We start from the raw sequence: 21,171 nt of genomic DNA on the forward strand, positions 1-21,171 counted from the left end.
AGGTAGGGTAAGCGTCCTCTGCTTTTCTAGAAACACCCGCCGAATTGCTCATAAAAAGTCAAGTCCGGGGTAGACAAACGAGGAAAGGAAAAATGACCCGTTGAATAAATCAGTTTTCATGGTGCTGATGGATACACCATAACGATCCACGAGTTCATGATGACGACCATAAAACTTCAGTAGTGATGACTTCAATCTTGTAGCAACACAACCATTAATGAAATGTAATGACATCTGTCAATCGTTTGACAAAATTGAGCTCATAGGCTAAACTAAAGATAAGTATGAGTTGTTTTACTGTTGATGATTGTGGTCCTATACATGTGGAGTATAACAATCACACCTTTTAACATTTGTTGATGAGATTACAATAACATTATAAGATGTTGAAGAGCTTTAGAAAAAATGATGTGTTAAATATTTTTCATTGCAATATATTTCATCTTTGTAGATCATCAACTTGTTTGTAGCTGTCATCATGGACAATTTTGATTACCTGACACGTGATTGGTCAATTCTGGGACCCCATCATCTTGATGAGTTTGTCCGATTCTGGTCAGATTATGATCCAGAGGCTAAGTAAGAATCAAGTATAAGTACATGAAGAGTCACAGTATGGTGGCAAATCATTTGGCCATTCTTACTTGTATCTAATAACTGTTATATTTTTACTCTTATATACTTTCAAAAAGATAAGGCTGGGCATTTGATATAAAATAGGTGGATTTAAACAGAAGAAAACAACAGAATATGATCATAATGGCTATTTACATTTTAAATTTTATTCATGACTTGGCATTTAGAATGTCGTTATACTATCCTCTTATATGAAGTTGAAAGTATGATTTAAAATGTTGGTTTACTATCCTGTTGAAATTGTGATTCTGATTCTTTTTCAGAGGCAGAATAAAACATTTAGATGTAGTCACACTTCTGCGTAAAATATCACCACCTCTAGGCTTTGGTAAACTCTGTCCACATCGAGTGGCATGTAAGGTAAGAGTTATGGCCCATTGTAATTTAGTTATACTAAATTATTACTAAATATTTTTAGGTTTTGCTAGAGGATTTTATTCTATTGATTTTCAAATTATGGAAGAAGAAAGCAAACTTTGAAATTCTAATTTCATATAATCATTATAATGATGTTTTAATGAAGCACGAGTTAAGGGAATTTTTTAAAATTTATAAATGGGTAGTAAAAAAACAAATTAAAAGAAATATATAGACTTAGCTGTAAATTTTATGGGTTGAGTCCCTTTGCAAAAATGTGACTTTTCTGGTATCTTACATGCTTTAAAGGAGATGCTAATTGAAAATGATTTCAAAATGCATATAAAAAAAAACAAAAAGGAAAAGTATTCTAAAATAGACATAAAAGACTAACAGCTTCCTGTTGTACCTCCTGAAACAACTAATAAATCTTGTGATTACCTTTAATAGGTTTTCAATCATTTTATCTGTTTTAGCGTTTGGTCAGTATGAACATGCCGTTAAACAAAGATGGAACTGTGATGTTTAATGCGACACTGTTTGCATTGGTGCGGACTTCGCTGAAGATCAAAGTGGAAGGGAATATAGATGATTGTAATGAAGAACTACGGAAAGTTATACTGAAAATCTGGAAGCATACTAGCCAAAGACTTTTGGATCAAGTCGTCCCTCCTGCTGGTAGTAAATATCCTATATTTTACCCCACTTAGTGAGCTGTTTTCAAGTCACGCAACCAGTTGGTCGGATGCTTCATAATCCACTTGTGGTTTGCTGATTTAGTGATCCAGAATGAAATACATGGGTTCATCACAAAAATGAAAGACTTGAAATAATCTCAATTAGCACTAGAGAAGTAGAACACATTAGTTTTTTTCCTCACACCATAATCAAAGGACCAGGGATGATATGACATTTATCTGCACATTTTCAGAATTTATTTCCTTTTGGCATAAAAAAAATACCCAAAATTTTGACACATTTATACGTGAAATTCTACGAACCAAAGCTTTTTCCCTAAACCAGGAAAATTGGTACTAGGTATAAAAGTACTTTCACATGAAATGAAGTGATTATGTTTTGAAGTTGTTAAATTTCAGAAGATTTGCCATGTGTTTGTAGCCAATCAACTTTTTGTACGATACTCTGTTAATAATTGGATGACCAATTCAACATATATTTAATAGGAAATAGATTATGGGCATGTTGCGATATACAGTCCTGGTTCTTTGTTATTTTTTTTAATCAATGCATTTAAAAAGAGCAACAGAATTATTTTTACAAACTTTTAGTTTTGTTTTCTTAATATTTCACAGATTTGTGTAGAAAAATAACACCCCTTTAGATTTAGTACTTTTATTACTTGAGAATTAATAGTTTTGTAATTTAGAATTTGATTAAAAAATTTGGGTTAATATTTGTTTTACTAACAATCCTACTTGTTCAGATTGACAGCTTGATAGAATCTAAAAGGTAACTTTGGTGCTATGGAATTAAGAAAATAAACTAAATTATTTTCAGCAGAATATGATAATTTTGTATTATATTTTATAACATACTACTAAACCTTAAAAGAATCTGAGTGAAATATGAGTAATAAAAAACCTCACTTGGAAAGCAATATACATGTTTCACTTTTGTTATCTTACTAATTGACTATCAAGCAGATTCACTGTTAGTTTTAACATTACTTTACTGTTTATAAGAAATTGTGAACTTCCCTTTGCTTTGACGCATTACAGATGTACAATTCAGGGGTAGATAACTCTGTACCAATGACCAATATCTCATCTTTATCTCAAAATTGTTCTACATTTTGCAAATGAACCTATAAAGGTAATTTCTAGTATCAAAAACCATAATGATTGTAAGTGGATTGTCAGATATGTGGAATGTGGATAATTTGATAAAGACATTTTTTGTATATTTTATAATACATGTATTTTGTAGATATATGTTATAGAAATTCTAGAAGCTTTGCTGATTTCAAATTATAACTGTTTTTGTAGGGGAGGATGACGTCACTGTGGGTAAATTCTATGCAACGTTTCTCATACAAGATTATTTCCGTCGTTTTAAAAAACGTAAGGAGCAAATGCAGAAACTACAAAAAGGTCAAGAACATACCAATGCCTTACAGGTTAGTTTAATACAAAGTGGACAGGAGAAAAATGTTCTAGTCCAGTAATCTGTGAAAATTGAACTTTAAATTAAGATTTCTCAACTTTTACAATCAGAATACACAAATCTTACCCTTACTAATTTTTTTAAGCAGCCTCTGACCTCCAGCTTTTCTGAATTCTATGTATGCAATGAATGCTTCTGTGAATAAATAGCTAATAGTTCCTTGCATATATATTCTGAAGTGTCATGTGGTTATTTAGATTTTTGAATAGGGAAAGCTGTTAAATAAAGTAGTATATTTATATTTTGAATCTTGAGATCAATTTTAGTATTCATGTTTAAAGGTTTCAATAATATCTGTATACAGCCAAATGTGCCGCATATGATAATCATATGGTGCTCAATTCATATGATAATCATGATATTTTACATATGATAGTCATATGATTATCTTATGATTCTCATATGGGGATTGAAACATATGGTGCTCCATTCTTATGATAAACATATGATGTAAACCATGTGATTATCATGTGTGGCACATTTGCCTGTTTAGTCTATTTCAGATGTCAAAGGTTAGAGTTTGATGGATTGATTCACTGAAAGATTTATTACTAATTAGGAAGGAATAAAATAGATAATGACTTTTTTAGCTTAAAAATTATTCTAACTTGATAGGCTGGTTTGAGAGCTGTGCATGATTTAGGACCTGAGTTACGAAGAGCTATATCTGGCAACCTTGACGATGAAGAAATTGACAATATGAAAGATGTTGAAGAACCAATGCACAGGGTAAGAGTCTGGAAAAAAAGAAAGATTTTGTTACATAAGATATCTCAAAGATTATTTCATAAAAGCAAAACCCACACCACAACTGACATATTTGTTAAATGATACTTATTCATGCAGCATTTTATATCTCTATGAGCCTTTCATTGGGCTGAATTAATCTTTTGTTTTATTTGCCAAAAAATAATAACAATGAAAGGTGAAAAATCTTTTTTTTTTTTTTTAATTTTTTTTTTTTTTTTTTTTTTTTATTAGGAAAAATCCATATCTCAAACCTCACAATGAAATTATCATTGGAAAAGTATTGATTTCAATTATTATAATATTTTATCAATATCAGGAAAATTATATAATAATAAATGGACCAGATGGAGAATATTATGAATTGAATCATGTAAGTCTAGTTGTCAGCACTTTAGAAAATCACATGTCCTGTTGTAGTGGACAAATATATTGGACTTCACGTCTTTCACTTGTAATCAATACATGTTAGATTATTTTTAAAAAACTAGTGGTAAACAGAAACAGGTAGCCTCTCTAGTGGAAGTAAAATGTGGGTTCTTAGTAGCATTTATATCTACTGGCTCATTGTTACAGAAACAGGTTGCCTCTCGAGTGGAAAGAAAATGTGGGTTCTTAGTAGCATTTATTTCTATCGGTTCATTGTTACAGAAACAGACAGCTCTGTAGTGGAAATTAAATGTGGGTTCTTAGTAGCATATATTTCTATCGATTCAATGTTACAGAAACAGACAGCCTCTCTAGTGGAAATAAAATGTGGGTTCTTAGTAGCATTTATTTCTATCGGTTCATTGTTATTCACTCTGTAGTTAAATATGAGATTTGGATGAATTTTTTGGATAAAAGACAATTTGTAATATTAGATATAGTGTGGTTGTAGATGTTAGGAAGGATTTTGATATCAGAGGTTTTTTTTTCGGTCAGTTAATCAAGTAGGTGCTATAAATAATGAGGTCAGTTAATCAAGTAGGTGCTATAAATAATGAGGTCAGTTAATCAAGTAGGTGCTATAAATAATGAAGGAAAATCACAGTCTTACATGCTATAATAATGTTAGCTCAAACAACATTGTGATAAGTGACCAATTGAAATAATACTGTAAGCACATGCTTGTAGTCTCTTTCATTTTTACTTTACACTCAAGTCATTGAAGCTTTATTCGTAGCGAATTATTTTAGAGAGTTTTCATGATGGAATAGGGTAAAAGTTCAAAGGAAATTCCCATTTGTCATCTAAAAGGTTTCATTATTTTTGATTGAACAAAATATTAAATCTTTTTCTCTCTTTTTTGCAGAGAAACCATAGCTTATTTGGTAGTGTGATGTCAGCCCTTCAGGGAGTGAACAAAACAGCATTACCCATTGCAGGAAAAACACCTCAATATATTGTCAATAGCAGTAATCAAATGCCAAAAATCATTCCTGCCAATTCTCATACAACGCTATCACCCCAGAACTCTCTGAATGGTAAAGTGACTCCTGGTGGATCCAGTAATCATTTGAATGTGGAGTATCGTAATGCCATTAACCGCTCTCCTTCACCTCTAGCTCCTGTAAAGGTGTCACCTATAATGTCCAATGACATGAGACGCCTTAGTCATACAAGGTACAATTACTTAACACTTAAGTGAAAGTCTTTGTAAGAATTAGGCAAAATGATTAGTAAATGGAACATGCATGTAACATACAGCAAGCTGACAATGTAATTTCACTCAAAGAGATCTTCCTTATTCACAATGACAGCATTTGATCTTTCCAACTCTGGAGAAATAGGAAAATTTTTCAATAGAATCTTAAAAATTCATTCCATTTGACAAAGTTATCTGTCCTTGAATAGCTCATTAACAATGCATTTAAATGGAACTATTGCTAGTTTACCAGGAAAATATTGCAATATCATCTTTACTTTTTAAGTTCTGATGGTACAAATAGTGATATTGCTTAGTTGAAGTGGAGAGTTTATTGGACCATGTTTTATTTATTACAAGAAAGTTGGCAGTTGATAAGTAGAAATGTTAACATTTAATGATGAATAATAAAATTGTAGTTTCTCAAAAGAGTCCTATTTTTTTAGAATCAGAGATGTATGTTAATATGTAAAGGCAATGGTCCAGATTCGAACATTTAATATATGAAACGTGAAACTACAAAAATCCAATTATCTTTCAGTGCCATATCATCAGCATCTGAATCTTACAAAGATGTTCAACCTCAGAGTCCTGATGGTCACACACTGGAGGACTCCGACCCAGAAAACTACCTTCCTTCTTATGATGGTGCTAACGACACAAAAGGACACAAAGAAAACAATTTTAAGTCAGCTGAAATGACCAAGAAACAGGGCATTTATGTCTATAGAGAGTATGTATGAGTTATAGCAAAAAGTCTAAAATAAAACAAAATGCCTTGTAAATGATAATTAATTATCTTCTTTATTGAATATGGATTTTATTTTATTTGACAGTTTTTTTTTTAATTTGATAGCTCTCAAACAATAATCTAGATTTTCCACCACAAGAAATTAAAACATTTAAATTAAAGTTCAGGTTCTCTACACAGGGATGATTTTTTAGCAGAATTCCGCTAATTGAAAACCGGATTTTACTGTTACACTTCCCTTTTTTACTCTTTATTTATTTCCGATTCTACCGATTTCCACTTTGTTTGATGACCTCGTAAAATCTTCCCTGTCTACAGATATTTTTGCAAGAAACTTTTAGTAGAAACTATTTTGTAAATGTTTCAGTCTCCCTCAAGAGGACAGTGACTATGAACGAGAACACACGCCACCAACTCCTCCCCCACGTAAACTGAGTAGAAAAGGTGCTTCACTGAGATTACGATGTCTGGGAAAACAAGAGAGTGATGAAAACCCACTAATGAAGAAGGTACCCAAACCGTTACTAATGGTAGCTAAACCATTACAACTTACATCAACACAGGTAGTCATGGCAACAGATTATTTGTAGGTGTTGTTGCCTTGAAAGCAGATCCAGCAAAATTATAGGTTTAGACTTATGTAGAATATGTGAAATATGTAGAAAACCCAAATGCATTAAATTTTAGGGATGATTTTTTCCCCCATTATATCAAATCAGGGTTTTACTGTGTATTAACTTCCGATTTTGCCTCTTGTAAAATCATCCATGAAAAATTGAGGAAAATTTAATTTTTTATTCTACAAATGAAATTTTACTTAGTTCTCCCTAGCATTTTCATCATCTTTTTAACAATCACTGCTGACTCTGGATGTTTTCTATAAAGAAACAAGTTGGAAAGGGTTTTGCCACTTACCCATTGCTCTCATTCTACTTATTATATGAGCCAACAATTTTTATTTTCTTTAGAAGAGGATGTAATATTGACATTTATAAATTTTCAGGAATTTTTAGTTATTTTACTCATGTATTCAAAAGATCTTGTATGATGAAAAAAAATGAAGGGACCATGTATTTTTCTGCCCATTGTTTCTGTCTCATAGGTTCAAATATGATAACTGAGTAATGTTAAGATAATTCCTCTGGATCTGCTTGTCTTGCTGATGTGGTAAGATTTGGTTCAATCTTATTCTCGTATCGTTTTTTTTTACTGTTTTAAATGTTTAACCTCAAATGTTTTGCTGAGTTGATTTCATTCTTCCTCTAATGACTCTAAGCCACTCCCAATTTCTTTTATTCATAGCTATTGATTTAAATCTTTATGGCATTTTATATAAAAACTTCCTATAGACTACCTTGTGTTGTAGCTTGAGTTACCTCAAATCTGATATTTTATTTTACTTGCCTCATGTATTTGATATAATTAGACATTACAATAATTTTTTAGTACCACTTTGTTTTCGTGTCTTGATAAATACAATATTAGACTGTGATATTTTAATTAAAATTCAAGTTCTTATCTATTGGTTAAGGCAAGATCACAACTTAAAATATTCAAATTTGTCAACATAAATTTGTTTATATATCAAATTGCTTGTTTTAATTCTTATAGAGATTACCTTGTATTTGTTTAAAAGTCATCTGCCGGTAAAATAATTATTTTGGTAAAGTTCATGAATATAGAAGAAAAAGATCAGAAGAAAATCTCTACAAAAGTGACTCATGCGGTTTTTCTTTTTTTTGTTCAATGATGATTGTGTTCAGTGTTTACTGTGGTTAATACTTTGACAATAATCTGTGTTTAGGCAATGGCTGTAGCTCGGATGTATCCTGACGGGCAGCCAGTGTCAATGGTACCAGACCACAAGAAAACTCCGCCCTCATCTCCAGGGAATATGAGACATTCACATCTCTCAGGTTGGTAGTCCTCACATGTTGTTAAAACCCAGTAATTTAAGCATTATTGTTCTACATGCATGTTCCATGATAATGTTTACCTTGCTCCAGAACTCATATTTCATTAAAAAAAAAATATTTATCCTACCACAAATTCGTATTGATAAACAGCTTTGCAACAGAGCTCTGCAATTGTTTTCTCATTTTCCTCTGTCTGTTTATATAAAAGAATTTAACATTTCATTTTTTTCATTTCATGTGTGAAAATTATTGACTGTAGCATATTTTGAATAAAAAGCACTTCATGTCCAAAATATGCAATCTGTCAACACCTTCTACATGCTAGTTGAACATCAAAAATGGTCAATTCTTCAATTTACAATTGATATATTTCTTATATTTTAATTCTAGTTTATTTTATAGTAATACATAGAAATAGACAATACAAATTTGGAAGAAAAGTTAGTCAATTAAATTGTGGGCGTGGCCTATGTAAAAAGCTAGAAGATATATTTCATGTTTTCTTGAAACATAATTTTTAAGGCCAAAATTCATTGCAGTTAGCTTGTTATAATGATATGCTCAGTAAATATAATTATTTTAAGATGAAATATTTTTAGAAAAAGTTTTATTTTCATGTTTTCCAAAATCACTTGAGTTCATTTGAAATATTTTAAATGACCTGTGTTGGTTGTACGTACAGTGTTTCTGCTACTTCAAAGTAATGTTGGTAAGATCAATCTGAGTACATTTTTGTAGAAAATTCAGAGATAGAATTATATTGAATGCCAATAATGAATGATCTTTATTTGCTTAAAGCACATCCAGCAAAACTTCTCCAAACCTGACCCTTAAAGAAACCAGTCTTTCCTTCAAACCGTACCTTCAAATGTCCTGGCCGATATACCTTAAAGCCATATGTTTTGTCTTCAATAGACCAGCCAGCCAACCCAAATCAAACCATTTACAAATGATGCATGCTTGAAATGTAATAAAAAGGCCCAAAATTTTGAATTGGCATCAAACATGTCTTGACCAGCAAACTGACGATGTGTAGGGTTATCAACTCATAAATGGAGACAACTGTTAGAATGCATTGATATTTTCATGGCCACCCCTATAATCCAGCCATTTCCTCTTGTCACAGCAGTGTCCAGTTTGGAGAAGTTTCACTGTAAATGCTATTCCGACAAATAAACATAAATATAATGACAGGAAACACAGTGAACAATATTATCAAACTGAGGTATTTACACAGTTATGACATTAAATGAGTTCTAGTATTCCAGCTATAAGGTAGTTACTAAGCTTAATTGTAGGAGATATGTTAAAAATTTGAATTAGTCTGTAAAACTTAAGTATATGAAACAGATATTCATGCTTTCTTATTCCTACTTACTGAAAATCAATATAAGCTTGATTACTTGTGTACATATCTACATCCTGACATGTTCATGACCTTTTTTATGTTGAACCCTGCTGTTCTTGCTTTATGAAACATGAAGAAAAAAAATATCCTATCATGTAAACCTTGTTCATATCTTGCCTTTTGATGCCTTAAATGAGAAATACATAACTGTTGAACCCTTTAGAGGATTGGATGACGCTGACCTTTGAAACTTTGTTTCTTATGCCTTCTTCAGTTCATAAGATTTGTGAAAAAATGTCATGAATGGATTTATTTGACATTTGAACCCAAATGTTTTCATACCCTGTTTAATCTATTATTCAGGTCTTCAGAAATTTTTCCAACGGAGAAAATCAAAACCTGGTTCAGGTTTGTTTATATACCTTGTGTCATAGGCTTCATTGTGAAGGCAACTTATTTTTTATGTTGTGTAAACTGGTGTTCTATGGTTCCCTGTCTTTTATGCTTTATTGTTATATAACCTCCATATTGTTTATATTCTATAATTGGAAATTTCAGCATTTGTTTTAACTCACAACTAAATACTTAAAATTTAAACAAGTGAAGATAAATAATAATTGTGTGATTTCTGTTTGAAGGTTGAAAATGTCTACCCCACAACTTGTTTATGTAAATTGATTTTTTTAATGATCCATATAAAAAATTAAATGTCATGTTTTATCTTTTATTATTGTAATCTTTCTCCTCCATTATGTGCTTTCCAAAGCTTCCTTCATTGTTGTTGTATGCACAGTATGACATTAAGCTTACAAGTGGTATATTTTGAACAAGGGTTCTACCATTTTTTTGGTCACAATTCTTCCATGATCAGATATAGGTGAAGGAGTAGGTCTAGCACACTTGGTTGAATTAGCAATCACCCTGGCGATGCAAAAAGAAAATAAGAAATAATATCTTACAACAAATTTGATATATTGGTACCAAAGCAATATAAGATATGTACAAGACAAAGAAATTGCATTACTTCCTAAACCCTAAAATAATTACATGGAGATTTTTTTTTACATTTAAGGGATACACAAAGGATCATCTTCTCAAGAATATTTTTGTACCTAAAGTTTTATTGCTGTCACTGATTCCTTTTTCATGTCATATTAAAAGATAATTAGGTTCTCCGTCAATTAGAAAAAAAGATGGTGATATCTATGGTTTTGTTCAATTTAGTCTATACAAGTCTCAATCATTTTTTATTTGTATAAGATGTTTTATTTTGATTATGACATGTCTTTGCCAATAGATAAGGCCATGGTTGCCTTCATTTTAAGCCTATGTATACAAGAGTTTCACTTCAGTGTAGCTTTGTGAAATTTGGGATTATGCAAGAACACTAGCATTTACTGTAACTACTGAAAATAAACTGACATGAAATAGATGTAGAGGATTGCTTTGAATGGTTCTACCCCTACTCTTATTATTATCAGACATTTTGTCACTAATGTGTCTTTTATAGTATAGTTCTCAACATGCATGATCTGATGATTGGTTGAATCTACTGGTATATATCACATGTAGCAAAGTGAAACAATTTTATTATTTTTAAAACGTCAAAATAATTGTCCCTCAAATTTTCAATTATGTCAATTTTGAAGGATTTTTTTACCTTCCTTGTATTGGGTCTGAAGTTTAAGTGATATGAAGTGTTGCAGTGGTTTCTAAGATAACCAGTTAAGAAGTAATAAACTTTGCATGCTGTTAACCATTGTATTATCTATACAATTCCTGCATGTGTTTGATATTTTGAACTCTGTGTGCACTCAATTTGAAGCAGTTTTGGTCCTTACTTGACACCATTTCTCTTTTTTTAAAATAAAACTTTTGAATTGATTCATGTATTTTTATTTATCTATAACTGACATAAGCTTTTTACCTAGCCTTGTTTGTTAATTTTGAAAAAAAAATTCATTTTTTTACTTTTTAAATTCATGATATTTGAAAATTCTATGCTGGTTATAATTAGGATATGTAAAATTAAATGTTGATTGAAAGAATAAATGACTTCTGAGTTACATATTTTTACTTTTATAAAAATGATCTTAATGTCATTCAACAGTTATCAAAGTGTAATACTTTTGTATGAATATCCATACTTGTATTATATCCAAACTAATGGTACAAGTACCACTGATTGACTTTCCTAGTTATATCCTTAATCCATAAACCTGAGCTTTGTTGTATAGAACACATTGCAAGTTGTATATTTTACTAATTCTCCCTACCTCCTCTTTTGCATGCCTTCCTCAGCCATTCCACAACATTTATTTACTCGATCCAACTCCATATTTGAAGGCAAAAGTATTGACTCACCACGTCAACAAATGCATCGAGCTAGTGATTCAGCTTTCCTGAATGCATCCAGTGGCCCCTATTCTAGATCAGGACCCAGGGGACCCCTGCTTATCCCTGATCATGTGATGTCACAACAACAGCAACAACAACCAGAGGGAGTTTATCCTGATCACATGGGACGTCACATGAATGGCAGTGCTGAAAATTTATTTCAAAAGGTAAAGCATATATACTTATGACTTTCCATGTTTTCTGTACTTGGTTGCTGTGCCTTTTCTATTTGATATTTTGTTTGATTTAAATCTTTAAACAATCTGGGGGTTATAAATTATTTCAAGTGTGAAAGGTCCTGGACTTTTTTTGTATCCTAAATGAAAGGTCTTTTGTAAGGAAATGAAAGATCTTTAACAAAAGTAAACATATGCATTGTATGTCAAGGACTTATGGTAAATAATATGTTAAAGGTCTTACATCAGAAATGGATGGCCCCAGACCCTGGACCAGTGCTTATTTGACTCCTTGAAATTAAACGGTAAAAATGGGTTTATTGTTCTGGGAAAAAGATGATTTTGATTTAAAGTTCTGAACATTTCAACAGATACATCTAAAAGGATGTATATTCAAATTTCATGATGTCATAGTTTTTTAATCCCACCATAATGATTTGGTTAGTTGTCTCAGGTATAATTTTTTTATCCTGATGTCAATGTACTGCTATGTTGCTTTCCTGAAATCTTTACTCTAAAAAAGTACAAGTATTGCTATGTTTGTATGATTTTTAGGTATTGACAGAGGAAGGACTAAACAAATACATTGATGCCAGAGCCTTACAACAGGAAATAGCTGAGGCTGGTGACATGACTCAGGAGGAGATGGACAATGCTGCTAGACGTATGTTACAGACACCTTACTATGACCATCATATTGGTGGATTTAAAGCAGAGGAATTAAAGGACTACAATAAATACTCAGAAAATGTAAGGAAAAATCAAGACAGTTTTGAGGATCATGAAGAACAAACAGTTTTTGTTACTACTTTATAGCATTAGCTCAATTATTACAAATTTTCTCTGATTCTGTTACAGCCCATACATGTTTTGCATTTGGGTTATATTAAACCAAAAAAATCTGTATAATGTACTGGTCTTGATTGATTATATTACTGTAATATCTACACTTACAGATCAGATTACAAAACTTTTACTGACAACATCATAGTTGTTGACTATACATAGTCACAGAAGCTTTTACACAAATGTGTCACAATGAGAAATGACTATGTCATATGAATACTTATTGACTAAGTCAAAAGAATTTGACTAAGTTTCAATATGTGGTAAAAATGACTATTTCATTGTGCTTGAATCATTTACAAATATTCATTATGCCATCAATGCAATGCCAGTTGAATGATATTGTTTTAACAATAGGTAATGTTTACCTTTGACTCAGTGTACAATAACATTACTAACCTTCTTGTCCTATATGATTGTAACTAATTCATTATCATGGATATCAGGAGCAAACTTTGTTCCATTAATTTGATTTTTATAGAGGTGGCCAGTCTGAATTGACTTGTATAAAACAAATTAAGCATGCTAATGTATATTTTTAATATAATTTGATAGACTTTACTGCCACTGAAAAAGTTGGTGACTTATTCACATAAAATTGTATTCATACATGTAAATTTATCAATTTTTAGGTTGTACATTGTTTTGTGAAATAAATTCTGCATTTTGCTCCATTTTTAAATATTGAATAAAAAATACAGGTTTCAGGCACATGTTGTATAAAAAGGAAAGGCTTTATATTATATGTTTGAACTTTGATTTGATTCATTCCATATATAAGAAACACACAATGTGTTTGTGAAGTTAAGTATTACAGTTAGTTTTGTATGAGTTTTCTTGTCTTCTGTTACTACTAGGGTTTTAGGAGTTCAATATTTTCCCAAATATCAAACAGATATTATGATATATAACAGTATGCCTGTTTTATGCAAGTCAATAAACCAGTTTTATGGGTTTTTTGCTTGATGTAGACTTAAATTGTAAATTAATTGTTAATGATTGTGCTAATTTTGCCAGCTGGTTCTGGTTGATGTAAATAATTGACTATATGTAAATAACCTGTCTAAAATGTAAATTGACTGTACAAATGATTTGCTCGAGTGGATTGTTGTGTATTACTAATATTGCTCATTTTTATTAACATTGCATGTCAGGACAGTGTTGGATGCATGTTGATTGCTTAGTTAATAATTTGGAATAGTTTTGGTGTGTTCAGAATGATATTTCATATTTTTACAATTTAATTATGAATGTGAGGTTGACCCTGCAAGCAATTAATGACAATAGTGAAATATTTCTTGACAATTTTTTCTAAAAAGATTAACTTTTGGTAACATATATTGTGAAAGTGATGTTATGAATTTTGACATCTGTATCAAATTTCAATAATGTTCAAAAGTTACACTATTGAAGGATTTTTTTATTTTTTAGAATCTCATAGGTTCTGTCCTGTTAAAATGTATAAAAGGATACAAACATATCAAAGTGTTACAAACTCAATGTTGTTATATTTTGCTTTATTTTGTTAGTTTAGCTTTCAAAAGATCCTGATTAGTTTTGTGTGTTGTGCTTTTCCCTTTAGTGTGTCTTTCTGACAAGATAATAGTAGTAGTCAAGGCCATGAGCACAAGAGAGGAAAATAGAACTGTCAGTGAAATTTCAAGATTTGAAGCAGTTTTTACTCTTATATATTGAATTCTTAATATTATTAACTTTTATTTAGATGTTAAAATTTTGGGTAACAATGTTGATTGCCATAGTGAATTATAAGACAATTTATCTTTTAAAAAAGTAAAAACCTCTATGGTTTGTTTCGACTTTAAATAAAAAAAACTGATTAGTCAATACCTAATTTTTTTAATGATAAGGCACCTCCTATCTCCATCTTCCACATGAACAGTTTTGTTGTTTTTGATATCACCTTTTACTTTACTTATTTTACTCTTTGGATGAAATATATCTGTCTACAGTTTGAGGTGATGGTGCATGCTAATTGTTTACAACTGATTTTTGTAAGTCTAAAGCTGTGCATGCCAAACTTCGTAGCCTCCCTTGCCAATGACCTAGATAACCCTGCCTAGCTTTTAAACTAAGTTAATAAAGTAATTTTAAAATCTTTCCAGAGACCACCCCAAGGCCGAAGAAAATGAAGTTTGAAAGTGGAAGCACAGTCATTCCATAGGAAATAAAATCTCTATATGAGTATATGACTGACCAAGTCCCAAGTCCAAGTAAGGCTGGATAGGAGGAACATTTAGTGCCCATGAGCTGTTTGATGTCATTTCCTATCAGCCAGTAATACAATGCTTGATATGAAACCTGTGACTTGAGAATAGAATAAACTATGGCTTGTGCTGTTCAGGGTTTAATGACACCCTGCTGACTGTTTTGTGATATCCTTTTCCATGATTTCCAAATATTTCATATGATGTTCAGAATAATTGTTCCACCCTTTAAACAAATTGCACAATTGTGTGTTAGATAAATTGGTAATCATTAATGTTAAAAGGGCAATCTAACAGTGTGATATTAAAACAGTAAATCTTTTTTTCTTATTGAAATTTATAGGAAGATATTATTTTTCAAAGTCTGATCCTAGTTGTTTTGCAGAGATAGTCTCTTATTTAATTGCTTGATATTAAAATTTTATGAGAAACAAACATTCATTGTTTAGTAGATGATGATGTCATAGTCAACTTGATTGTATAGTAAACCACAGTATGTTTGAAAATAATTTAAAAAATGAGATGAAATTTTCAGCACACACACACTCAAATTGTAATATCTACACTAGCCCTGTAGTTAAATGTTATCATAGACTTTTGTTTGTATGTTCTTTAGTTTCTTTCTGTTATTTTGTCTTTCATTTACACAAAGTCCCAGGAATTTTAGTTATATTTTTTTTCTTTTTTATATTTATTGCACATTTGTACACTTGTAATCCTTTTTTTACTCTTTTGTTGTTTTGCATGCACCCTGCGTTGTGATCTCTACTTATCATTTTATTCATCTAGGTAATCACTCTCCACTTTGTGCCATTTTATTCCTCATATGATCTTTCAAAGTTCTAATGATTTATTAATTAGCTAAGGTTGTTCTATTATCATTTTTATTGTCAATCCCATGCAAGTTATTTTTATTTTATTAACAAAGTTCATTTTGACCTGTTAACTAGAAGTTCCACTGTTCAGTTCATTCTAGGGGAAATTTGTTCAAACAGGTTTGTTTTTATCATATGTGTATGATTATAATGACACTATATACATATGGTGCTGGAGTAATGGTTGTAAACCATGCTGTTTCATTGTTGATATTGTTTGTGGTGTTTTCAATATACAGTTGGTTTTAGTTTTATAGTTCATGTATTGTAATCTTCTGGAGGCTCTTTTCGATTATTGAAACAGAGAATTTCTCATACAGGTCCCAACATGTCAGTAGTATTGATACTCTTACTACATCAGTTATACTTGAAATATTTAGACAAAATTTGCTGCAGCTGTTGGTTTTAAAAGAGTTTTTTTTTTTCCTTAAAATTAAGTCAAAGAGATAATGAACATTTTCAGTAGTAATGCAAATCTCTTTCTTAAGCTCACTATTTAGTTGTTAGAGACTGATTTATATCTCTCATTTTTACCATTGTTTTTTTTCTTTTCGCCTTTATCTGGTTACAAACCAATGCTTGAAATTAAATCATTCCACAAGAAAAGATAATTGTTGTCATGGCAACATACTTCTCTCAGTCTAAACTGCACCAGTCAACAGTTTTGGAAAAAATGAAAATTAGAAAACATATTGAAATTATTTTTCTTGAGTATTTGTAACATTTGAGAATAATTTATAGAGATATGTTGCCATGGAAACAGATGTCTTAAGTATTCCACCATTTTCACACAAAAAAATCATGTTTTATAAAAATGTAAAGTCATGTTTTTCTTTTTGCCATGCTGCTTTTTGCTTTTCAGGTTGTATAAACTCTTGTATTGGCCATTGAAAGGTATCTTGCTGAATATATTTGCCGGTAGTCCCATGATTTTTATAAGATTGGTTGTCAGTTATGGCTCTCATTCATCAATCACCATGTTCTCAATTTTAAATTTTTGCCAATTTTATAGTCCCAAGCACTTATTGAAGTTAGAGTTATGTTTTGCCTAGTAATTTTTTCTTAGGTCAAAATATTGACCTTTGACCCTTACTTATTGTGAATTCTCTTGGAAAAACAACATGACAATCTTTTACTCTTTTTTGTGTGTTTATGTGCTGTGTTGTGTATATATAAAACATTTCATCTGAAAAAACAATACTGTATCAGTAAATAGTAAACAAACATTTTATTTGTGCAACAAATTTTATACTTGTAATGTCCATACTTTAAAAACTCTATACTGGTAATTAATTTCGATTTGACTGACACCACAATATATCTACTCAACATTAAAGTTCCAGTTAGTATTAGTTTGGTTGTGTAGCAATTTTGTAACAAGAAATTGACAAAAACTTTTGCCAGGTATATAAAATAATTCAGCAGAATCTTGAAATTTGATCCAATATGTTCATAAAAGCATTTTTCTCTGTATGTAGGTACCGAGAGTAGATATTGTTAGTGTTATTATTTCCTTGTTATGATATTGTATATAGAAAGTTTAAGTGTATATTAGTTGTTTTATTTATTACAAGTTAATAATATTTTATGTATAAAATATTTATGAATCAAAATATTGACATGGATATTTAAGTTTTGACTTTGTTGTGATGTTTATGTCAGTGATACAAGGAGTGAACTGTTTTACCAACCCTTGGTCTTGAGTCTCTGTATATTTCTATTGAATGATAAATCATGTTATACCAATTTTAACATTGTTTTGATAGAATGTTTGAAGCATTTAGATTTTTTGTATGTTCATGAGATTCAATCTTACAATATTTGATTGACAGGAAATCTATAGTTTGTTACCAACAGTTTCATCATTTTGTCATTTTTATCATGTTTGAATCATACACATGTTTGTCATGTGACTAGAACAATGAGCAGCATTTTGATCATGTGATTTATTATGTGATTATGTGAATCTTGGGAGCTGTGACCGGTAGTGTGTGAGTGTTAGAGCATACACCTTTTATATGCCAAAAACAAGCCCCACCTTTTTATGAGTGTATATTGAGTAAATGTTTTTGAATGAAAATGAATTTTTGAAAACCTGTCAAATGAACAAAAACCAATTTCGCAAGGAATGTTTATTATAATGTGCAATAAAATTTAAAACAATTCACAAGTGTTTAATATGGGTAGTTCTTCTCTTGCTATTACAATTTTTGACTGTTATGAAGTTTCTTTATCGTAATACCCCCATCCAATACCAACAAAAACTCAGGGGAGGAAGGGAGTCATAGAAACCACCATTTCTGTCTATTCTTTTCATTCCATCTTTCTCTCTGTTCATGTGGTAACATATTACAGTGTAAGGCATTGTTTGTAGGTGTATATGAAGGAGTAATCAAGGGAACCAATATTCTAGTGGAAACCAAAAGAATGTAATCTAGGGACAAAAGACCAGACATGGAAAACAGACAATCACAATAAGAACATAAAGTAACTAAAATCATACATACAAAGTATCAAAAGTAAATGAGCAACTCGGACGCCACTAAAAACTGGGAGCATGGACCAGGTGCACCGGTAGGATAAACGTTCTCTGCTTTTCTAGAAACACCCACCGAGTTGCTCATAAAAGGTCAAGTCCGGGTAGACGAAAGAGGAAAGGAAAACTGTGACACGTTGAACAAATCAGTTTTCATGGCACAGATGGCTACAATGTAACAATCCACGAGTTCATGATGACGACCATAAAACTTCTGTAGTGATGAGTTCAATCTTGTAGCAACATAACCCTGTTCCAGAAGCCTATTTGTTAGAGTTCTAGTGCGATACAAAAAGTCTGCATAGTTTCGGCAAGCTCTGGCATAACGTATGAGTTGTGATATGAACACTCCATACGCAGGTGCTGAAGGGATGTCACAGATGAAAGGAAAGTTGACCATGCTGAAGAAAAGTCATCACGTTTGTTGTAAAGCTTGGTCAATAGCTTTCCTTTACCATCGATCTCTAAGAAATTTGTTATTTAATAATTTGACTTTTATTTTTGGTTATAATCTCAACTCCACCTTAGCCGCTCAATAGTTTTTTTTTATGAAACTTTACAAAACTATTGGACCCAATATATAAATGTGCATTAATGAAATGATTTAATGTTATGTCAGGGAGCTAAATGTTTGACATGATTTAAGTCTTCTTGAATTGAGGTATTTTCTCCATGACCTTGCTTACAGCATTTCTGGATAATAAAGGTACTGTAACAACAGAAACGAGTTTCAGTAACAGTAGGGACATACTTAAGTATTACTGTTCATGATTAGCAAGTTTGATTGAAATATCCATCTTGTAAGGATAAAAGAAGTTAAAAAAGAGCAGTTTTTCTCTATAGAGAAACATCTCTACCTATTATTAGGAATTTTGTGAATCGAACTAGTAAAATATAACTTCGTAAAACATTTTAAAGTGTAATCAAATATATCGCAAGTAGGGTTAAATTCAAATATAAGACCTCAATGGACGAAGATAACCCAGAAACAACAGACTGAAATACGAGTTAAAACAACGAGTTAGTCATTGCCCAAACACCATATGGATGTAATGCCAGACTGCTAAACCCATAGTTAACTCGTATGAAGAGATCTGGTTTAATGTCATACTTCAATCAATGGTGAATTATGATAAAAGCTCCATATGATTGTTTGTTTGTTTGTTTGGGTTTAACGTCCCAGCAGCAATATTTCAGCTATATTCAGACGATGAACAGTAAAGGGATGATAAAATGAACATGAAATGATGATAAAATGAAAGAGGGATGGAACACAAGGACAATGGGGTCGACAAATTTTGATTGCCACAGAAAATAGGGAGAGGTGGGTAGGGTCGGGCAATTTGGCCTCCTGTGGCGGAGCCCTATGGTTTCTACTACGGGAGAATACCACAGTAGGGTTCTTTAACGTGCGAGGAACGTGGCATCTTTCCCAACACGGTGCACCACTATGGTTTGCGGTCAGGTTTTCCGTATTATAGCCTGACAACCCCAGCATGTAACAAGCCAGGGGTTCCCCATTCCACCACCTGGGGCACACATCCCAGTTGCTCTTGCCCCCGGCTAGGGTTCTGAGCACTATTTAGTCGCCTTTTACGACAAGCTTAGCGCTGCTGTAGGCCTATTCTTTTAACACCGGACCTACACGGGTCCATATGATTGTAGAAAACAGATACAGATCGATCAGGAGTAACACAATTTGTTTCATTTCAGATACATTTTGTTGATAATTGAAAAATGTCCACATTAGAGTGAATACATGAATTGTCAATTAAAACTTCGAGTATTTACTACATATTCGAAATAAATATTCATAAAGGTCTTTTCCTTGGCCCTCTAGAGACCCATACCATGTTATCCAGAGTCGAAATAAGAGAAAACAGTAAAGGAGATATTTTCTATGATCCATAGGTTAGAACGATCCTTACAGTTTCACATTCATATGTGTATAATTAAAGTAGTACTAATGTTATCGCTAATTCATGACTGAGTTCCTAAAATGAAAATTGAATCAAAACATGTATGTGGTAAACAAGCCGTTTTTTCACTATCCAGTCTCTGGCACTGGTTTTTAAAAAAGTCACATTTACTTAATCTTACTTATATAGTACAACTCACATCTGGTATGGAAAGTGCCCCGACCAAATTCAACTAAAAGTACCCAATCACACGTTCAGTCTGCAGACCATCTATTCCAGGTCAAAAATTTTGACTATTTTAAAATTATCAAACCATGTTCCATCACTTTAAACGATATATTTGACTACAACGTTGACGAACCACATTGTACCATATCAAAATGTGGTATTAAAAATTGCAAAACATGCAACATTCTTATAACCGACCCTTACTTCTCCAGTTCCCTTATAAACAAAACCTTCCATACAAGAAGTCACGATGACTTAAGTTGCAAATCAACAAAATCAATATATGGATTAGAATGCAACTTATGTGGTTTAATACATGTCGGAGAAACGCAAGAACGATTAAATAAAAGAATGTGCGGTCATCGTTTGGGAATTAACACCACAAAATTCCCGACAATTTATC

General features: G+C 31.6%; 1 protein-coding gene across 11 annotated transcripts in view; it reads left to right on the forward strand.

The window, feature by feature from the left end:
• The window catches only part of LOC148627044 (muscle calcium channel subunit alpha-1-like), a 116,804-nt gene extending 98,556 nt beyond the window's left edge, over positions 1 to 18,248 (forward strand). For 7 of the 11 annotated variants that reach the window (XM_088566193.1, XM_088566125.1, XM_088566146.1 and 4 more), the window contains exons 33-45: positions 452 to 579; positions 900 to 996; positions 1,470 to 1,674; positions 3,000 to 3,130; positions 3,793 to 3,906; positions 5,219 to 5,529; positions 6,093 to 6,284; positions 6,670 to 6,811; positions 8,107 to 8,218; positions 9,930 to 9,974; positions 11,868 to 12,130; positions 12,695 to 12,889; positions 15,109 to 18,248. In XM_088566193.1, the coding sequence (XP_088422319.1) occupies positions 452 to 579; positions 900 to 996; positions 1,470 to 1,674; positions 3,000 to 3,130; positions 3,793 to 3,906; positions 5,219 to 5,529; positions 6,093 to 6,284; positions 6,670 to 6,811; positions 8,107 to 8,218; positions 9,930 to 9,974; positions 11,868 to 12,130; positions 12,695 to 12,889; positions 15,109 to 15,135 (1,962 nt within the window). In that variant the 3' untranslated portion in view covers positions 15,136 to 18,248. The remainder of the gene's footprint in view (positions 1 to 451; positions 580 to 899; positions 997 to 1,469; positions 1,675 to 2,999; positions 3,131 to 3,792; positions 3,907 to 5,218; positions 5,530 to 6,092; positions 6,285 to 6,669; positions 6,812 to 8,106; positions 8,219 to 9,929; positions 9,975 to 11,867; positions 12,131 to 12,694; positions 12,890 to 15,108) is intronic. The other 4 variants (XM_088566185.1, XM_088566135.1, XM_088566191.1 and 1 more) reach the window with 4 other exon arrangements.
• Positions 18,249 to 21,171: the final 2,923 nt, after the last annotated feature.

This window comes from Perna viridis, chromosome 1 (assembly GCF_037379345.1).
Source record: "Perna viridis isolate PV_CMFRI_1.1 ecotype Kerala chromosome 1, ASM3737934v1, whole genome shotgun sequence".
Lineage (NCBI taxonomy): Eukaryota > Metazoa > Mollusca > Bivalvia > Mytilida > Mytilidae > Perna > Perna viridis.